The 22,434-nt window shown below is 34.2% G+C and overlaps 1 protein-coding gene across 17 annotated transcripts in view; it reads left to right on the forward strand.

The window, feature by feature from the left end:
* Nucleotides 1–22,434, forward strand: part of LOC128994165 (glucose transporter type 1-like) — an 87,011-nt gene that overhangs the window by 32,811 nt on the left and 31,766 nt on the right. For 14 of the 17 annotated variants that reach the window (XM_054418503.1, XM_054418506.1, XM_054418496.1 and 11 more), the window contains 3 exons: nt 12,483–12,550; nt 13,723–13,945; nt 20,237–20,543. In XM_054418503.1, coding sequence (XP_054274478.1) covers nt 13,767–13,945; nt 20,237–20,543 — 486 coding nt within the window. In that variant the 5' untranslated portion in view covers nt 12,483–12,550; nt 13,723–13,766. Of the gene's footprint in view, nt 1–12,482; nt 12,551–13,722; nt 13,946–20,214; nt 20,544–22,434 lie in introns of those variants that run through there. The other 3 variants (XM_054418512.1, XM_054418513.1, XM_054418509.1) reach the window with 2 other exon arrangements.

A 22,434-nucleotide genomic window follows, 5' to 3' on the forward strand; every position in this document is an offset into this window, starting at 1 on the left:
TTACATACGTTAATTGGTGGCTGAAAGTTATGTTTTGCCTGGCCATGCCAGCTGTCATCGTAATTTGGGGACCGAGAAGGTTTTTACATCCCGGGGCCGCAAAATCAGCTGTCCGCTTACTTACTTAAAACATGAATGCATTTTAAATACACAATCAAAATCCATAGCATTGCAATAGAATTGTGTTATTGTCACCGTTACCTTCCAACTATTTATTTTTATTTTTGCTGATTCCTCAAGTTATTTCTTCACATAACCTTAAAGTTGTAGTTGTGTTGACGATCAATATATAGTCAATGCTATCAGATGCTATCAGTGTGCATTATTATAGTGGTGAATAGTGGTAATAGGGCATAGTGTGGTGAAAAATAGCGTTCATACCACGGACCGAAATGGTTTTGCAGCTCTCGATCGATTTAAGTTCTCGACTTTGTCTCGAACTTAAAAACTATCTCGAGCCGGCAAAACCTCATTTTCGGTCCTAGGTACGAAATATACTATTGTGATGCTTTATTTAGATTGAGGAATTGTGTGCATTATTTAAAATCGATTGCAAAATTTGTACCGGACAAGCAAGCGAGCTAATAAAAACGTTTTAATAAAAGGTTTATCTTTGGTTAGAGAAAGGTTGTACAAGTTTTGTAGGGTATTGCTCACATTTGTAGTTTATATAGTAAGCTACATGTAAGGAGGCTTAACTAAAATTGAAGAATTGTTGTAAACATCTCATTCATGAAGCATCAATACCAAGTAATCGATGATATTGAGGTATGTGGTCTATTCTTTTAGATTTATTGACATACAAAGTAGAGTTTTGAAAGTAAGTAGGCCTACGTGTACACTTATAAATCAGTATATCTTTTCAAATCGTATCATAGAGTTGCTGCATTTTGAAACACACAGCACCACTTACGTTCTAATGGCTCCATAGGTCACATTTCCTTCGCGTTGCACAGCACGTGTATAGCAGCTCGTCCTTAGGTGTACACTGTGTAGTATACTACACTGTGTACACTGTATACTACATTATACAGTATAATAATACGTGAAGGCGATTTCTACGAAACACCACTCCTCCGTTAATCATGGACGGATTTTTTCAAACTATGTGTGAAAATTAAGTATTTTTTGTGTAGACGCCCCCTTTCACCAATTCCTGTAATAAAATTCGGACTTTGCCCCACAGGCCGCCAAAATCCCAATGTATTTCTTACGAAGAAAAGATTTTGTTTACTTAAGCAGACGAATAATTTGTATTAATTACAGCTGTTCATAGTAAACACACGATACACACAAGAGCGTTCGTTTGAGTGAGCTAGTTTTCAGTTTAGATAACTGAAGTGGAGTAACATTATCTTTGAGTTGGCTCCTTTAAGTCATCGGAAATTGTCGGTTATTCGTTTTGAAATAATTCCTGTAATACTTTGCAATTGCTCCAATTCGAGCAACAGGAGCACTAGTACATTTATATTCTAGTAAGATTGCGCCGCATTTAGAGATATTTTAACGACAGCAACATACTTGACTAGTGCGTAGATGAGTGAACGAGATGACAGCTTACCTATTCCAATATAATAGGTACTAAGGTTGATAACCATAGTCTAGTTGCCAACACGCTGTTTCCCTTTGCAGCAATCCTATAGCAAATGACCAGGTTATATGGCATAAAACTGTCGATATTCCGCTTAAAGCTAGGCCCACCTCGTACCTGTGTAAGTGAAGGCCATGACAATGATAGCAATTATTACAAAGTAGATCCTATGTCTGGTAAGAGAGATTAAAACAATCTTACTAACGCGTGAGTTTTTTTAAGAAGAAACTCTACAAAGGCACCGATCTCGCAAGATACAATATAGATAAGGTGTCTTAAAGGATATACATTTACAGGCCGAGATAAAAGCTGTTATCGATGGATGTGACATGTACCATAATGCTGGGATTCTATTTTTACCTGCAGATTTTTTTGTTGGAAACGGTCCAACTTTATTTTTTTGAATTTCTTTAAAACACAAGATAATTGACGTATAATCATGAACACATAATAATTAGTAAACAATAACAGTAATCAGTAATCAGTGTATAATCAGTAAAACACAAAGGAAAGCAGCTGTTTCAAGTCATAGCTGATCTCCATCAAATGGCGGTTCTTGGCTTTTCCAAAACACAAGTTCAAACTTATTTTTTTATCATTATCAAAAGTTCCCAGTAGGTGTTACTCTGGTGTTCTTTTCTTTGGACTAAACTATTTTTTAGCCAACCTTATCGTTATTATTAAATTGTGTACTGCTATCAAAGTTTACAAATATTTCGTAGCCAAAAATGCGTCGTAAATGAACAAGTCGTGGACGATTTCAAACCTAAATACACAAAATGGTGAAGCCTATTAAGTGTAATCTCCTAGGTTATTCTTGTAAAGAGATAAAGTTTGAGAAAATCAAAACTAAATATAGTTTTTCCACTGCAAATAAACATTTTAGAATATATAAGATTCACTATAGGTTTCTATTTAGATTTAAGTCATACTGTAGGTACAATAACTGTTTACTCAATAAGTCTTTGAAACTTAACCGAGTGATTAAGTGTAATTGACTCCTATAAAAAAAAACTTCTATGTGTGAGTATATCATTAGTAAAATGGTTTTTGATTAGTTTATTTGTTTTTAGATGGAAAACTCTCTTTCGTTTAAATGTTACGCTGGAAGACCACGTGATTAGTTTAAAAAATAACAAAATGACTATGTTACTTTTACGGTCGGGACGAACCGGATTATGCAATTAGAAAATTCAAGACCTGAAAGCAATAAATTTATCAATTTATTTTAATGATACATTTATCGAAACCATTTAATGGTTGACATCAAATCGTTGACGATTTTCGGGTGGTTTACGAAGCGAAGCCATTAGTGAATCATAACGACTAGACTGCTGACGATCTTCCAAATATACAGATAAAGGAAATGGCTCAAGCTTTATGGCGTCTCTTTAGAGAGAGGATGGTTTATGAAAACGTCAAATAACGATTAAAATATTGGCCTACCTAAAATAATAACAATATCGATTCAAGACTTCGACCAATTTAAACCCTACTCGGCCAGTGACGTTGTACTGGTGTGTGTTTTTGTCGAAATCGTCGGCTTACTTCCTACTAATATGAACGTGAAAGTTTTGTAAGTTGTGCAAGGGTACCTTTAAGAGCCCTGATGTTGGCAAAAGATTTTTCTCTTAATTTGCATATATTTTTTGTTACATTGGAATGCATTTAGTGGTTGGGTTTTTCTACACAGCTACTTAAACTAAACCAAAGAGAATATATTTACTAAGCTGTAGGCAGTTGATTTTTGTTTCTAAAACAATTGGTTAATGTGATACGGTAATATTATTTTTAAGAATTGTGGTAAAAATGTAAATGTACCTTGAAGTATGGGAATAACAGTGACACATAGTAAAGTTCAGCTTTTTGTATACTTCGTTCATGTACATTGATGAAATTTGTGCACTAATAAAAAATATGGCAATGTTTCATTAACGAAAAGTAGTAAAAGTTTTGTATTTTTTCTTTTTGCTTACTATGACATTTTGGAACCATATTTTTTCTCTTTCGCGTTGCTAATCATGGGCTTAGGGGCTAGTAAATCATAATTTATTCATACGGTAGTGAGTGTATGACACAAAATAACTTGTGTACCTTTCAACTTTGAATAATTGATAAGGCTAGTGTTTAAAACATTGTTTTACATCAGTATTCCGACCACGACGGTGGCTTAATTGAGCTACATAGAAACTAACTCTTTGGACGGATACGAAGGACTGAAAAAGGAACTAGGATAGATTTGACTGACATAACGATTTATGCCAAAGGAATGTAATGTATATTTTTTTTAGGAATCTTATTCAGTTTTTATAATATTAAGATTCTTAAATCATAACCAGGAGTGATGAAGACAAAGTCGGGTAGTTACGATACCTAAACTAAATAATTTAGTTTATAAAAAATCTATTATAAGTCCCTTCATAGACTCATCACCATATTTTCGTTGTGTAATATTATTTGTATTGTAAGAAGTCTACCTCGATGTTGTAAGTATCAACGCTAAATATGATCCATAGACTTTGGAATCATTTCTGTCGTCTGTATAATTAGATTTGGATGATATTTGTCCTTTAGCAAAATCTGAAACGTTTTTCATGTATAAGTATCCGGCTACTTTCTAGTTTGTTGATGTAGAGTATACTCACTTTTGCAGTCTGTTTTTATTCTTGGTAGCAATACAAGTGGACTAGCAATCTTGGGTAAAAAAATTGTGTTATGTAAAAAAGTTTAATATTGGTGATGTAACAAGATTAATGAATAGTATGTCAAAACACACTCTACATACATTAGGTAACATAACCTTTTGGTCCATTGACAAATTTAAAATAATAAAGGCACCGATGTTAATGAGGCAGATTAATTTTATGATTAACTCACACCCACTTTTAAATTATACAACAGTCTTGACCAACAAACGACTGATTACAAATTGACCTTTGACCAGCCAAGATGAACAGGTTGTTGTAGCATTCTTCCTTATTTAGAGAAACATTTTGGGAGATTACTTTTGATACAGGAGTTGATGTTATGTTTACGGACCTATTGTGGCCAATTCATTTTCAAATAGAACGTAGATGATTAAGTCACTCATGAAGTGTGCTGTCAAAATCTATTTTCTTGAGTATTTTATACGATGGTAGTCGGTATTACGTCAACGGTTCCTTTACAACAAGCCTTTTTAGTACGGGACATATTTTTTAAGTCGGCGAATTTGACCACAGCCACCTTTAATACAGGTGGCTGTGATTTGACAGGAACCAGTTATTGGCAGCAGCACACTCGAAGTGGCTCAATAGTCCACTACGTCTATGTTTATTCATATACTGAATACAACTTTAAAATGTGAATTTCTACCCTTACAATAGTCGAGCGAAACTAACACACAGTTAAATTATGTACCAGAAAAATAATGGGTATATGTGTAATAACGATTACAATCGAAGACATTTTGGATTTTGGATCCTAGGAATCCATCGTTATCAGGAGTTTACGCGTGTGAAAAGATAGACTTACAAAAGTGAGCGTAATGATACTGCACTTTCGGTTACGCCCAGTAGGCAACGTTGTTAGTCATCTATTACGTCAACTTTAAAGTGGTTAGTATGCGAGTTAGTGGTACACATTGTTTGTACGGTGTGTAGTTCCGGTGTGTAACAACCTTGACGATCATTTAGACTCATTGCAGCAAGATCCACTAAAGGAGTGTTACAGTATTGCATGTTTTACTACCGGACCTTAATAGGAAGACTATTCTTTTTTCTGTTCTAATATTCGTGATTGAACATTACTTAATTTGTAGTCCAATGTCTGGTGGCATCTGTCCCAGAATTGACACCACTTGATATAGAAATTTTACAAAGAAAAATTTGCAAAGATGTTTTACCGGTAACTGAAGGGTTTTACCAATTGTATTATCTCTGAAAGAAACCAATCTAAACACATTATGGCGTGAATATATCATGCAATTGATTTTTAGAAGGGGTTGTAATGGAACTTTTTGTTTTCTTAGTAAACCATAAACTAAACAATGTCAATGGTACTTTGTGCTTTTTATTTTTGATACACTCATGATTTATCACCTACTACTTTGTGGAGCCAATTAAATTAAATTACAGGACATCAAATAATAATAGTGACCCGTTTTGGTCTGTAAAGTGGTTATGAAAATTTGAACATTTCAAATTTGATTCATGCAACTTATTTCATCTTGACAGCAAGATACGTTTGTTTAAATTTGTTTAAATTTACGAGTTGAGTATTAACATTGGTTTGTCGTCTTATTTAAAAAATAAATTCAGGATGCATTTTCTCGACGAACCATATTATATTTTCCGAGTGATTAAAATCTATGTATGTAATATTGTTGAGTGTACTTAAGTCAGTGCATATGGTATTAAAAATAACATTCAATAAAGCTGGATTTTATGAAACAGTGTACGATACGACTCACCATAGTTTGAATCAGGTTTCAATAAGAAATTTCTAAACTCTGGCCTAGTAAAAAAGCAATGTAGTGAAACAATAAAACGCATAAAGTTATCTTTGTCTTGAATTGGAATAACCAATTGGCCCACTTGACTAAGCTCTCAACTCCAGGTTCCATATCCGTGTCTATAAAATTCAGCTTATTCTGAACAAAAGAAAAGGATTTGCCATGTTTGTTTTTTAACGGTGTGTGAAAACAATTCCTTTGTATAAGATGCTTTAGTTGTGAATGCATCCACGTTTTATTGAATCCTCATTTAAATGCCACTCTGAGTGGTTATAGTGCTCACCTTATAATCAAAAGGTCGCCGGTTCGATTCTGAAAGGAGAGTGTGTGGTGGTTCGAAACTGGACCCAGTCCTTGATCAGTGTGCTTTTAATAAATGACCCTGGGCTAATGAAACAGCTGATCTTAGTCAGTAAAGCTACCCAAGGAATCTCACTCCAGTCTACTCTCATCCTAGACTTATTTGTGTTAAAATACGCACCTAGGTGGTGTCCCCATCTCAATTGCTAATATAATGAAACCCATAACTTTTCAGGAAACATGGATTTTAACGAAACACAAAGTGAAGTTGGTTTTAATGAGATGCCTAATTAGTTTCATTTTATCTTACTGTAAAATAGTTGGAGTTTTCATATTGCTGGTGTTTTTAACTACACTGCGTTTCGGGTAGTAAATAACTTAAGAAAACTCCTCCCGTTAAGTGATTCTAATCCTCATTAAAAAAACTATACTCCGTTCACAAAATTTAGGGGGTTTTAGTGACAGAAATCTATTCCCTCCACTTGGCTCTACCTTTAAAACAATAGGTTAACAGCTGATATAAGCAAATATTTTTTCAACAAGTCAATCATCTGCAACATACATTAAGCAAAGATTGGCGGGGAACTTCCCCTAAGACCGCCTAAATTTTGTGAACAAAGTGATTTTATAACTCATTTTAGCAAACTGTTATAGATACCAAAATCAGCTGTAAAATTTTGAAATGTTTTGGTGAATCATAGACTGTTTAGACATTTGGCATATCACACATTTCTATTTTCACGAATCACTGGATTTTAGAAAAATAAACTTACTGTGTATGCTTAGTTATATGTTGGAAAAAATTAACAATACATCTAACCCTTTCCAATCTTGGTCAGTGTTTTACATGTTTTACGTTCATGAGTTTGTCGATAATATTAATAACAACTTTAAATGAAATGGTGACTACTGTATTGCCTTTTTATAATTGCCGTGTAAAAAATTATAAAAAGGGTTTCACTTACATCCTCGCTTAAATGTAAGTGGTTTTACAAATAATTGTCATTGAATTTCGGATAGTGCAGTTACGTTCTATCTAAGATGGCCATATTAGCCAATTTTTTTACGTTTTTCTTTCAGTTTACATTGGTTAAAAAGTTGGCATACAAATCGGTAATCAGCTCAATCAATTAACTCAACTCAACTATGTTAATTCTATTCTTAAGCCGGCATTTAATTGAACATGGGAATATTATGACGATCACCAGTCAAAGCTCTTATACAACGTTGCATAAGGATATTGTTTAAACCGTGATGGCGTTCTCTCGACCTTGACGAGAGCGCTGCAGTTTTTAGTTACGTAAGTCCTTGGAATTCGTTCCTTATCCTAGGTTACGCCTGTTGTCCACAGAACACTAAATAAGAATTCTTATATATTGATCTGTGCTGTTGTACTTTTTTTAACACTACATGAAAATGGAATTTCTTATAAGGTGGAGGTATAATTTTTAATCTTTTCCTGGGTTTTATACTATGCTCTGTGACCCCTATAATAGCGCAGCGCGTTCTGAAACATGCACTGGTCTAGGAGCGCACAGGTGTGAAAGCTGCACCGTTGCTAGGAAACCGTTACGTTTTTTCTGCGCGTAAGATTAATGCACCAATAAAATACAACGATATATAAAATACTGCGGTAATTTAGTCACGAGCGGCTTCTGATTGGTTGATTATTTATCATCGGCGAAATGGCGGTTTGTTCAAAAGTATCTATAATAATTCTCACGAAGGGTTTTGTCATTGAGGACATGCAAATGCGGAATTTAAAAAAATGTTGCATTTATAGAATTGAATCAACTTAGTAGAATATATTACATTTATATACTGCACCAGTACCAACAATAATTAACAACATAATCGCAGGTTGGAGGGTAGGGCCTATCTGAAACATTCGGCGTGGGAAAGATTTAAGTTTTTTTAAAAACTAAATAGTTTTGTTTGAATTTTAATCTTCGGGAGATGAAAACGTCGTTGAATGTGTAAAATAATAGCGATTTTTTTTCTGACGCAAAACAAATCTATCTTTGGCTCCATGCTAAATTCAAGCGTATTTTCAATTCGCCAGTCAGCGACGACGTGGTCATCTCTACATTATAGATGATCAAATAATAGCAAAACTCAGATAAAATGACATTGGATGAGCAAAGCTTGTTTTAGGCATGAAATTAAACTATTCTATCCTAACCTAACCTAACCAAACTTGCTGATTATTATTAGTTTTTTGTACTGTAACAGATGTTGAGGACGTAAAATATGATTCTTTACGATAGGTTACCTTTTCAGTTTGGTAAGATATTATGAACTGTCTGTATAAAAAAATAACGGCATTTTACATTATGATACTTTGTCTGGCTGGATTTAATTAAGTTCTTGTATTAACTAAACTTCAACATTAGGAAATGGAATGTCTCACGTACAGTTATTAGTCAGAGCTATAAATGTTATAAAATTAACTAGACAGCATGCATTTTTATGAATCACTATTATATTGAGCCACAAACAAAATTTTTGTATAAAAATTTACTTGAGAGAATCAAATTTTATTTTGGCTTAAAGAGTAACCTTTTGTAGCATATTTGTATTTTATATGATTTTCAGAATGTTATTATGGTCAATTGGCAGCAGTGACTGTTACGTTATGATTTCTTTCAATAAATTACCCTTGGGGTCATATTTCATATTCCAACCATAATCACAAAATCTAAGTGCCCCTGTCAACCATCAGCTTTAAGATGTAACACTCAGTTGAATTGTTTTATGATTTCAACCAATGGTATACCTAGTTTAGTAATTTAATACTTCATTATTTTCTCGCCCATACTGTGTTGTGTTCCTCTTATGTTAAATGTTAAGTGTAACCACTACACTTTTGTAAAGAATTTAAATATGTCTTGTAAATTACTATAGTAAATCTTGTTACAGATGTCTTGGATCGACAATCTTGGATAGATTGTCTAAAATACATTTTTTTTTAAATATTTTTAGTTTTGATCATGTTGTTTTCTGTTGGATTTACACATATAGGGTGATTACCGAGAAACGCATGTTTTTCAAATAACGAGTACTCAGGTAATTCAGAGCAAAAAATTTATTTATGAGTGGAAAAACAGTGTACACAATATGCAATTTCAGAATAAAATTACTTGCAATTTAGCATTTAAAAATTACATTTCTAACGTGGTGGTTAGAGAACATTGATACTTTTACGGGTCGCCTTCTGCTTTGATACAGCGTTGAAGGCGTTCCTTAAAACTTTCTACGGAATTTGCTGACATATCTCTAGGAATGGCGTTGATTTCCTGGCGAATAGCTTCTTAAAGTTCCTGTATTGTTTTTGGTTTGTTTATATTGTAAACTCTAGATTTAAAAAATCCCCATAGAAAGAAATCTGGAATTTTAAGACCTGGTGAGCGCTCGGCCAAGTGACACCACCAAAACGTGGGATAACTCTTTTAGGTAATGTTCGCCGAAGGAATTCCATTCTAATGCGAGCTGTATGGACTGTTGCCCCATCTTGTTGGAACCATATGTCATTACGTACACGTTGATGGCGCAGTTCCGGCAAGAAATATTCTTCCAACGTCTAGGTACCGTTGTGGAATCACTGGAGTCACTGTTTTGCCGTCGCGGCTAGGACTCTCTGAGCTGTTGCAAGGCGCACTCTTTCAACTGTATCAGGGGTACTAACTGTCCTTGCCAGTCCAGGAGGTTTTCTCTTAAGCAGAGATCTAATTGAGTTTGACATTATGTATCCAACGCAATATCATGTTACGATCAGGGGTAGCGCCATGCCGTGCAATGTTAAAATGTGTATGAAAGTCTCGCTGAGTCTGAGTGACTGATTCACCATTTGCGTAATATCGTCGCATGACAAACATACGATGCTCAAGGTCCCACATCTTGGCAAAAATTGAAACTGCACACTTCCCCCTACACATCGCAACAACTTCCGGCCGTCGCCGAACGATATTCCTTGTGTACTACGAAAGTCAAAAACATGCGTTTCCCAGTAATCACCCTGTACATTGATGACGATAACTATATTGAGTTGAAATTAAATATTCACTGTCAAAACTACTAAAGCTAACACTTTTGATAAACCATACTAAATACTTGTTTTTTTTTTATTTCTCAAAGTAAACTGTTAAGAAGCACCTTAAGTACCTCATAGGTATGTTTTCAATATTGTTCATAAGTACTGTATACCAAATTTTTTTAACCACCGTTACTAACTAACTAACTAGTTCTCATAACAGCTCTATATTGGTTTCCTCATATCAAATTCACATAATTGTGTACACTGATAAGCTTTGTTTATTTCCTTTATCTACTGCACTTGGAAGAAGATAAGTCTATAAACAAACAATAGTTGAATCATTACTATTACATGATTAACTAATATACTATGGAATGAATTTCCGATTTGATTTACAATCCATAAATTTACACATTTTCTTATTCTAAAGTTGGTTAGATTCTACACTAGATTTAAAACCTGCAAACCGCATTATTTCGTGGTTGATTAAATAGTCAAGAATATGATGCAGGGTGCATGGTGCAGTTGTTACTTTAGAAAGTAATGGAACTAAATTTGTATGGTAGACTTATACATATTATGAGAAATTTATTTTAGAATCATATTTTGGTTATGACAGTTTTAAGTAGTTAGTTTTAATTATTTACACAGCACTGTGCTGATGTACAAAGTAGTGTCTATAGGTGTTTTTAAAACTGTAACTCATCTTACAACAGCTTTTTTTATATATGGTTTTGGATATAGCATACCTTACGAATACGGCTGTAACTTCAATGAATTTGATATAATTAATCTTATAGGGAGGAAGTTTAAATTATGTATCAGATAGTAAATAAATCCCCTTCAGAGTTACCTAAGTACTAACTAACGCCTGAACTTTAGAACTTTGGTGTTGACAATGATTGGAAATATCAAAGAGAGGAAAACTTTCACAATCTCTATTAACCTCACAGCGTGAAGTATCATTGGTTGTTTGACGCTAAGCGGTAACAATGAAGGCTTTCCATTGTTGTAAAGTAGGAAATGTTGTGAATATAGCCTTCCGAGGTTTTAAAAATATATCTTAATTTTGGTTTATTTTCAATGTTTAGAATGTCTTGTATTGATAAAGCATTACTCTCATAAAATTAAAATTTGTTTAAATTATTTTTTTAATTATCCCTCTACACTGTCCATAATGTCCATCTATAGTTAAAATACTCTTTTGTCCGAACATGGCATAGAGAGAGAGACATATTTAGTTATGCATTTCTTAGTACAATATGAGTAACTAACCGACCCCCCCAGCGAGCACAAGGCGAGTTATTTCCTATATCCATGAATAATTGCTTTGACAAAATTGACAATGAATTATTCCCTGTAAAATATTATTACCCAACCCGCCATGTTAAACTTCCCTATCCCAAGCGTGATGTTAACAACTTCTTTACTTCACGAGTGAAGTAAAGTTTCAAAAACTCACTCGGTGAAATAATGAAACCCATTTAAATAACATTGAGTGCTCAACTTAAAAAAATATACCTCTATGGAGCCAACGTTCAACGCTAGAAATCAGCTGTGTGCTTCTCCATTTAAGTAATGTTAAATAATGTTTGAAACATTCGTGCAGTGACATCATTATTTTATATTTACGATCCATACCCTTTCTGTTCTAATAATCGTGCAGTATTAAATATGTTTGAAACAGCTGTGTGGAAATGTGAAATCAAAATTCATTTGACAGTTCTGCTTGTTTACATTTAAACTTTCTGGTTTGTTCTTTGTTACTATGGAGCCCAATCAATATTTACTTAATTACCTCTCACCTCAGGACTTTGAAAGCCGCGGAGCAGAGTCCTTTGGTCATTATCGAAGCTGGAATAGTTCTATGAACCCTCAGAGCTGCAGCTTTATTTTTGTCCAATTTGAGCCCAGTCGGTTCAGTAGTTTGAGTTTATCTCATACAAACACACACAACACACACACACAGACAGACACCACCTCTTCCTTATAATAGTATAGATTTCACCAAAATAAGTTTGGTAGGTACTAAAGGCCAATCGATAATTTTGTTTCTTCTTTTTCAGGTAGCGTTAAGTTGACAAGAATCTCTCTCACCATGGCGTTTTGCGGAATCGGCAAACATAGTTTTGAGGTAAATTGAGATCATGGTTCTTACAGGAAAATTATAACCTGGTGCATGGGGATCATAGGAAGTTGCTTGACTAATTATTAACTAACTATACTATAAGTGTCAATCACAGTGTAAAATACTGGGGATGAATATTACTGGGTAGCAGTTAATCGATAATAATTAGTTTAAAGTTTAAGTAAAACAACATCCCAAACTAACACCGCTAAAACTAGCCTCGTGGATAAAAGTAATTAGTAAAATATTTGTTTAGGTGCATTCAATAGCAACGAATAAATTACATATGATTATTGTTGTTATTAATTACTACATTTTATAGGAATCTTAAAGAAAGTAGGAAAAGATTTACTTATCTGCTTGTCATATGCATACACGTACCTATAAGTGTATTAAGTCCAATCAAGGGAATAATTTTCAAATAATGTAGAAAAAACGTACCACTTTGAGTTTAACCAATAAAAACTTAAATGTAAAATTAGTGACAAAATTCTCTAAAATCTTAATACGGGACTATCCTCTCTCCCCCTTGTGAATCACCATTCAGGTAGGGATTTAATAGCTAGATAATAAACTTTAAAAGTAACATTTCAAAGGCACAAGGAGTTATGTGTATAGCACATATATATCAAAGCATTTTCTAAAAAGAGCTATGATTGATTATGTTGAGAGGAAAAGCTCTCAATGTCTGGTTGAAAAGCAATAAAAAAATAATATATTTTTTTCCAATTGTCTAATAATCATAAAAAAGCTAATGCAGTGCTAAGGGTTGGTATAAATATTTTAAAAACAAGTTATCTGAGGAAAATTCACATTCCAAAATACTCGTTCTGGAGCAGAAACAAATTCTCAATTGTCGAATCTTGGTTGTTGGAAAATTAGCGTATTGTTGTACTGAGAAGAGTACTATTTGACGTTTCCAACACCTTACAACCATTCGTATTTGGGACAAGCTACAATTCAAAATCAGTACAATTCTCTAAAAATATAGCTTGTCTTAAGGATAAATAGCTGCAAGTATTTTTCCCAGTCGTATGACACCATCATTACCTGAACACCAAGATACGATAATCTACTTTGACCATGGTGGCCTAGTTTTCCAGTTGTGTTTTCAACGAATATTCCTCAGATAACAAAATTTGTTGCATGCTTCACATTTGGCTGGTGGTGGTGCTTAGGTGGGGGGTGGAGAACGGACAATCTTTCCGGGGTTGAGAAACCTATGAAATATTCTGGTGGACCCGATCGCCTAGTGGAAGTAGTCGAGCCGCGCGGACGCAGCAGAGTTGGCATTTTGGATGGCGAGGAGCTGACCTCCGCCTGGCCTCACACTCAGACCCTCAGTGATGCGACGCAGACGACGGAAGACGACGAAGCAACTCTACGGGAACTGCTTATGAGGTATTGTCTTGGAGAGAACAGCGTTTGTTTTTGTTCAGATCAAAGGAGAAAGAGTTTAGACTACAGTTGACTCTAGGATAGTTATGTGAGCGGGAGGGTGTCGGATTACCAGAATTAATGCAAAATTTAAACTTCCACCCTGGTTATCTGAAGGTTGTGGCGTAATCCCGAAAAAAGTTCAAACCTTTTAAATTGTTAAAACTTAAAACTTGACCGAGCTATCTTTGATCTTGATTTTGATAAATGATCCTGGCTGATGATCCAGCTGATCTCGGTTTGGAAACAATGCTGGATCGCATTCATTCAACACTCATCATTTACTCATATTCACCTCACTCTAGTGTGTCGTAGTTGTGAAAATCAAATTAGTCCAAGAAAAGAAAACTAATGACACCTTATATACAATCATTGACTATTGTACGTTCAAGTTAACAAGGTTATTTTGGTTCCATTAATGGTTTTTCTTTCGTAGGCCTGGTTATTATTCAGTACAGTTTTGTTTTACATATGCTAAAAAAGTCAGGTACTTTTTTTATAAACCAAACATGCGCAGTAATGTGATTATTTTATTTAACAATCACTTCTATTCACTGTAAGGTTGGGAGAAGACACCGCGGCAGGAAAGAGGAGACTCCTTTCACAGCCTGAATATAAGTCCAGTCCTGTATTGAATGGGTATCAACCCATGCCTCATTCATCGGAGCAACCGATTACCGAGATTGTTGGACTATCAAGTGTCGGATTACTGAGTGTGTCAAATTATCGAGAGTCAACTGTAGTTGTTAAAAGGTTAGATGTTTACAGTTAAATGTTTCTTGAAACTTATATTAGTATTTGGAAATATACGAGGGTTGTTCAGAAAGTAAGGAAAGCTCAGACGCCGATTTACGTGTGGTGGTCGCGTACTTCCTAGTTCACATGTTCACCTACTCAATGACTGTCCAAGTATCATAGTCGTAAAGTTTAAAAAGTGTGCTGCAATTGAAAATCCCGCAAGTTATAGGGTGCAGATAGTACAGTTTTTGTTGGCTACACTTAAAACCCCTAAAAATTTATCCTCAAGGTTGTAAAGGTACGGAAACAACGTAGTGAATGTAGGTGAATGTATGTGGTAGTGAATGTATGTTCTGGAAAAGGTGCACTGGTTTTAAAATGGCCAAACTAAGGTTGGCGTCCAAAATTTAATTCTTTTTGCATGATAATGCCTGAACTCACACATCAAATACACACATGTTCGCCTTCAATCATTCAAACGGAAGATTTCCCCTCAACCACCCACCCCACAGTCCATACCTGGCTCCGATTGACTTTATTTTGATTTGAAGACTTCAATGAAGACTTGGTTAGGAGCACAGCAATTTGATTAAGACGAGGACCTCCAATAATTGTGTGTCACTGGGTGGCTGAGCTCGTAAGTTGCAGAATTGACAACATAGGAATTTCAAAACTTGTCCACTGCTTTTATAAATGCCTTGATTTGTTTGGCCGCTATGTAGAATTTCAATCTATAAAATAAAATAGTTTTCTTGGACAAACTTTTTATTTTTATTCAAAAACGTTCCTTACTTTCTGAACAGCTCAGTATTACCCTACCCAGATTATTTAACATTTACATCTGTACCTATGTTGTTTCTTTTGGATGGGGTCATAAATCATTTTGCAGACAATAAGAAATCTTTACGACAGACATTACTCAGCTTTTCTCTTCTGAGAAGTAAACTAAATTGATTTTGTGTTTTAGCTTATTTATTTTAGTTCTCGGTTATTTATTAAAGGTACCGTAGTCTTCTAGTTAACATTTATAATTATTATTAGTTTCCTCATAACTGTTATTATTTGGTAGGTACCATGGTTTTTCCTTTTTAATGGTCCATAGCTACAACCATTAATGCATCTCAATGACTTATTTTTTAAATGTGAAAACTTTATTAATAAACGTGAATAAGTGTGGTATCTACTTGGTTTTGTTTTGTATTTCCCTGTATTGTTTTAATTCATTTTATTACATTTAATTGTATATTCTTCTATCAGTTTACTTTATTTTCTTGTATTATTTTGTTGTATACCGGTAGTCTTATATTGTTTAATTGTATTCTGAATATTTGTGGTAACCTAAAATTACAAATGAAGATCCTTTTAAGTTGGAATTCTATATGTGCCCTTATATAACCAACTGTACAGCTTGTTTTAAAATAAAGCCTTTTCAGTAATTTGGGTATTTTTGGGGCCTTAATTGGGTATTTTCCCAGATATTGTTTAGTTTTATGTTTTGAATATAAAATTAGTTGGATATAAATTAAGACCAAACTAAAATGACCGTTTGGAGTAAACGTTATATAGATTTTGTAGGTCAAACAGCTAGTATCAAAAACTAAGAGAGAAATAAACACCGACTACTGTGGGCCTTTGATTGCGAAGTTCTCTTATAGTATCCAAGGCAATAGTAAGCTTGTTTTACATATAGTCTAGGCATATTAGGAAAGTTAGCAGAAAGTTTAGGTACAGTCCTAATCATCACTTTTCTTTATGTTTTTTGGGTCGCTGAACACGAATATGAGGTTTGCTGACAGATATTTTGCCCGGAACATTGGTTATTTTGTGAAAAACCTTAAAATTTGGGCACTTTTTTTGGTTTTTCGGGCAAATCTCGGTAAGTATGGGTTTTTGAGAAAATCCTGCTTTGTAATGTTAAAGATGACAAAATTTACTACAAGTTTTCTATATAATGTTTGTTTCTACGACGAACCGTTTCGCCACTAGAGCACACTAAAAAAGGCCAGAACTACAAAAAACTAAAAACATTGCTAAATGCTGCCGTTTTACATTACGTTTCCATGGAAACAACCCATGTTACGATAATTTTAACTATTTATGCATGATAACAAACTGAAACACACTTAAAAATACCCCCGCCGCAGCAAACCTGCAGACTAAGCGAATTTCCATTTCCCTGATTGGATTTACACTAAAATGTCTCCTTAGAAATATCACATTTATTCCCTATTTAAATAAATGTTTAACGAGATTTGCTGCAACAGGGAGGGTAAAAAGGTGTTTTTTTAAAAAGGAAATAATTTAGTATGAAATGAATGCATTTTCCAAATTTGATCAAAATATGTTCATAAACATAAACAAGCAAACTACAACAGTTTACTTAGTATCCATAAGAATAACATGGACATTTTAAATTTACAGATTTTTGGAATTTTGTCCGTAACCATTAGGCGCATAACAACGCTTAAATATACTAAACTATTTGTTTGTTTAAGCTCTACAAAATGGTATGGAAAGAAATCGCTAAATTTTAAGTTTATATGGTCAAAAATAGGAAAAACCAATTTTTACCCCATAAAACCCCCCATAAATCCCTGTTCCCATAGTCCGATCATACTGGGCAAAACCAAAAATGAAAATAAACCCTAATCGTTTTACAAAGGTTTTACATTGGGTTTCCATGGAAACAACCCATGTTACGATAATTTGAACTATTTATTCATGATAATGAACTGAAACACACTTGATAAATCTATGCCAAGATATATGACTGACTGCTGGAACATTTCCCGTTCCCACAAAACACCCATTTATTTTCTCAGCACAGAGATGTGTCTGGCCACAGGGTTGACTGCTATAGTGGTTGAGAAAAAAGGATGAAATACATTAAAAGAGTTGTAGATAACTTTTAACTTTGGTAAGGTCAAACTCAGACGAGCAGACCGTGTCCAGCCACTTGCCATAGTAAATAACGCGATGAAAGTAGAGAATTCTTACCCGTAAACCCCAACACATTGTTTCAACGTATCAGCAACGCTAAGAATTCTGATGAAGAACTAACACACTTCTTGTCCTTCTGACAGAGAAAATTCCAAACTGTAAATTTAAAATGCCCATGTTATTCTTATGGAGACTAATAAACTGTTGTAGTTTGCTTGTTTATGTTTATGAACATATTTTGATCAAATTTGGAAAATGCATTCATTTCATACTAAATTATTACATTTTACTAAAAACACCTTTTTACCCTCCCTGTTGCAGCAAACCTAAGTACTCGTTAAACTTTTATCTAAATAGGGAATAAATGTGATATTTCTAAGGAGACATTTTAGTGTAAATCCAATCAGGGAAATGGAAATTCGCTTAGTCTGCAGGTTTGCTGCTTCGGGGGTATTTTTAAGTGTGTTTCAGTTTGTTATCAAGAATAAATAGTTAAAATTATCGTAATATGGGTTGTTTCCATGGAAACGTAATGTAAAACGGCAGTATTTAGCAATGTTTTTAATTTTTTGTAGTTCTGGCCTTTTTTAGTGTGCTCTAGTGGCGAAACGGTTCGTCGTAGAAACAAACATTATATAGGAAACTTGTAGTAAATTTTGTCATCTTTAACTTTACAAAGCAGGATTTTCTCAAAAACCCATACTTACCGAGATTTGCCCGAAAAACCAAAAAAAGTGCCCAAATTTTAAGGTTTTTCACAAAATAACCAATGTTCCGGGCAAAATATCTGTCAGCAAACCTCATATTCGTGTTCAGCGACCCAAAAAACATTAAGAAAAGTGATGATTAGGACTGTACCTAAACTTTCCGCTAACTGCCACTTATATTCCTAATATGCCTAGACTAATAGTGTTTATTTAAAACTGATCGAATTTACAAGAGCAAACCTGTAGAAGTATAAAAAAAAGCTTTAATTTTCTACTTAGTCTAATGTCTGATTTGCATAACTGCTTTGCTAAATATGCTATATGGGTTCATGAGTGATTAATTAGTTAATGGCAAACATGGTTTTCAACTATGTAGCTCGGTTGGACTCAGTACCTAAAGCATTAATACAATTTATGGGCTCCAATAACAGCTGTTCAGGCTATTTCCATTGATATAAAGCAGAAGATAAATGCACTAAAAATCTAAAGTCTAAAATTTGTTGCATATATAAACTATTTTAGCTACATCAGCACAAAATTGCAAATACACTTTTGGCTGATTTTGTTTACTTTATGTTCATATATTTTTTTTTACCTGTTTATTTAAAGAGCTAAAAAGCTGATAAACACAAAAACATAACAGTACAATAATGTTTTATTCATAACAACTGCTTTTTAGCGAATTTCCCTATAGGGAAGTAGCTATTACCGTAGGTCTCATGGTAAGACCTAGGCCCGGGACCGATTTAGTTTTTCATTTTGGTGTCCCCAGAGGCCAAAAACACCATTCGATCAAATGTATATATATTTTGATAGTTCTGTTCACTTTTTAGGGCTACTTTTTCAATCAATAAGCGAAATAATAAAAACCAGAGTACGGTACCCTGAAATTCATTTTTATTTAAACTGATGCGTATTTCGGCACTAAGGCCATGATCACAGTATGAGCTATATAAAACTATATATATATATATGTCCATCCGCACGATAACTTGAGTAATTTTTGTCCGATTTTGATAGAATTTGGTTTGAAGGTGTGGTGTAAGGCGGGATAAACTTGAATGAATTCACGAACCAGCATGATCAGACCATGGGAACGGGGTTTAAACATAAATGTTAATTTAATAGATTAATTGAAAACCAATCCAGGCAAATGGAAATTCGCTAAATCGGCAGGTTTGCTGCAGCGGGGGTATTTTACCAAATCAACAGAAACATTTTAAGTCAGAAAATGTACAGTTGATTTCCTTGACTCCAGCTGATCCCCCCCCCCCCCCCAAGGATAAAAAGAACTACTTAAGCCCCTCAATGCATGTGTAGAAAACAGCGGTATTTTCTGCAATGTGACTAAAACTATTTATAGCTACTAACAGGCAGTGCTCGATTTGTAAAAAATTAGGTGCCGAAACTGTATCCTATTTAATGTGATTAGTACCTATTTACGTACCAATTTCTACCAATATTTTTATCTTTCCGAAAGAGAGGTACCGGAACTCCGTTCTGCCGTGTTCCCCCAAAAATTGAGCACTGGCTACAGGTACTTACACAGGTACAGGTACGTTTGAAAATAAACAACCTGTACAGTCAGAACAAGGTTTAGCCAATGTATAGTAGCTTGTAAAAGACAGGGTTTCATTATAGTTACAATTATTATATTCAAGTACAAGGAAGTTTTACAAATAATTTAAAACAACTTTCAAAAGCCTCACAAGGTCTGCAGCTAACTGTAGATAACAATGGTGTGCAGTCCAAAAATGCATCAGCAGCATTCCACTTTTTGATTTACCAAGAGCTACATGAACTGTACCGTAGGAAATGAATATAAAGTAATAATAAATAAAAAATTAGTAAAGGCGATGCTCGGGTGCAGTCTACAGAGACAGGTGAGCATCATGAGCATGAATCTGTCGGCCAAGCTGGATGAGCTGCAACAACGGGGCGACCGTCAGCTGGAGACGACCGTCGCCCTGTGCGAGATACGCAGCCAGCTGCAGGAGCTCACAAAGTCTGTCGAGTCGTGCCAGTCCGAGGTGAGCGAGGTGAAGCGGGACATGGTGGCGATCAAGAACGAACTCGACACCGTGCAGCAAGTCAAAGAGGAAATAGAAGAGCTGCGGGAGTACGTGGACCGACTGGAGGAACAGACGCATCGGCGGAAACTGCGGCTGCTGGAACAGGTGCCAACCTAACCTAGATGTCTGCATGCAACAGGCGGAATGAGCCTTGCACTCTTTGTTTTCAATGTTAGTTTGTGTCAGAATGTGCCAGATTTAAGCCTCTCATACATGATCGGATTTGATCATACAGTGAGTAACAATAGTGTTGTCGGTTCAGGTGCTGAGAAATACTTTTTTTAAGGTTCGAAAGAAAATGGAGCAAGCTGTCCTTAATCATTGGGATTTCAATAAATCGTGTATGGGTGGCTTAAGACTGAAGCCTCCGTTTAATCACTGTTTGTTTCCGTTTTTGTTTTCGATGCACCTTACTTTACCTCTGGAAATAGTGGGGGTCACAAAAATTGTGAGTGAAAGCAATAAATCAAATTTAGCTCTTAAATTTTGTATTTTAGAATAGTTTTTATCCGTTTGTTATTGTTCTGTTTTCTGATTTTTCTTTGTGTAGAATCAGGTAAAAAGATATTGCCAACAAATGAGGACTAAATAAACAAATCTATTTTTAGTTTAGTAGACTTTATTTTCAGTTAGTTATGATTACGTAACACTAGGAATTCTGGAAAATGTTTAACCTAACAGTGTAATAAATATGTAATTTAGAAAGTTTTAATTTAAATAACCGAGCATAACCAAACATGTCTAAACATTTTGCATGAATAATTTTACTGTTATTTGTGTTTTCACTGATTACTGGTAAAATTCCACATGAAAATCCAGACCAATCAAAATGTGTATCTCAATTAAATCTATTCTTATTTTAGTTAGGACTTTCTCAATCTAAAAACATGTAGGCACATTTTATCACTACTTTTCTGATAGTAAAATAACCTACTAACAAATCATATTTATTAACCATTTATTGTAGTATCAGAGAATTTCAGATCTAAACAAGTTTCTAAAAACATTTATTTTACCTAAAACAAAGTTACCACATTAAAAACCGTAATTCAAATAAAAAAAAAACTAAATAATTAGTGAAAGCAACTGTTACAGCTTGCAAGAGAGGTTTTGCCTAGTTTGTATACAAGGTACATACTAACAACCAATTGTCTATCTATGGCAGCTACAGCATTATGGACAAAAGGCAAAAGGAGTGGTAACTATGGTTCATTGTTGCTGGTTTGCTATGTACGATGCATATTATTGGCTTTGTGCCATTAGTGCTCTATAATATATGATAGGCTTAGATATACATAAACGTGACAAATTAAATGCTTGATTAAAAATAATTTTTGCATCCCGAAACAATGCAGTCTAAAATTTTGAATGAGCGCTTAACCGGAATTGCATTCTTAGATTGTAGTCGGAGAGAAAGACTTTTTTGGGATTGCATCAAGGAAGCACAGAAAGGTTAGACTGTGAGGTTCACTTTCGTAGGGTTCTAGTTATGATGGTAGATTAAGTAATTGTAGTTTTATATACGTTGAACCATAATTTGGATATGTTCAATAATATTTACAAAATATTCAGATTTTATATTTGTTTGATGTGAAAGAGTGAGAAAATAGTTACTTACCTTAACCAGACCAATAGCTATTATTACTATTATTATTTTATCCTTTTGATTTTGTTTAATAAAACAATTTATTATGTATTAAAAATATAATAAACAAATTATAGCATTGATAATAATACCAAATTAGTTTTACAATTAAATATTTATATATCCTATTAAGTAAGAATAAACTCCATGACAGGATAGCAAATGTTAAAATTTGTTGTATCGTTATTGGTTATTGGTTTTAAGTTTAACGAACCACACTTATGTATGTTTTCGTTTTATAAATTTGACTTAATGAGGCATTTTATTATTACTATACAATGGATCTTCCTGACCTATATACAGTGGACATTTCTATACTGTAGAATATACAGTAACCCATTTATTATTGGT

The sequence above is a fragment of the Macrosteles quadrilineatus genome, unplaced genomic scaffold (assembly GCF_028750875.1).
Source record: "Macrosteles quadrilineatus isolate MER2022 unplaced genomic scaffold, UCM_ALF_1.0 Scaffold_5__1_contigs__length_97177068, whole genome shotgun sequence".
NCBI classification, from domain to species: Eukaryota; Metazoa; Arthropoda; class Insecta; order Hemiptera; family Cicadellidae; genus Macrosteles; species Macrosteles quadrilineatus.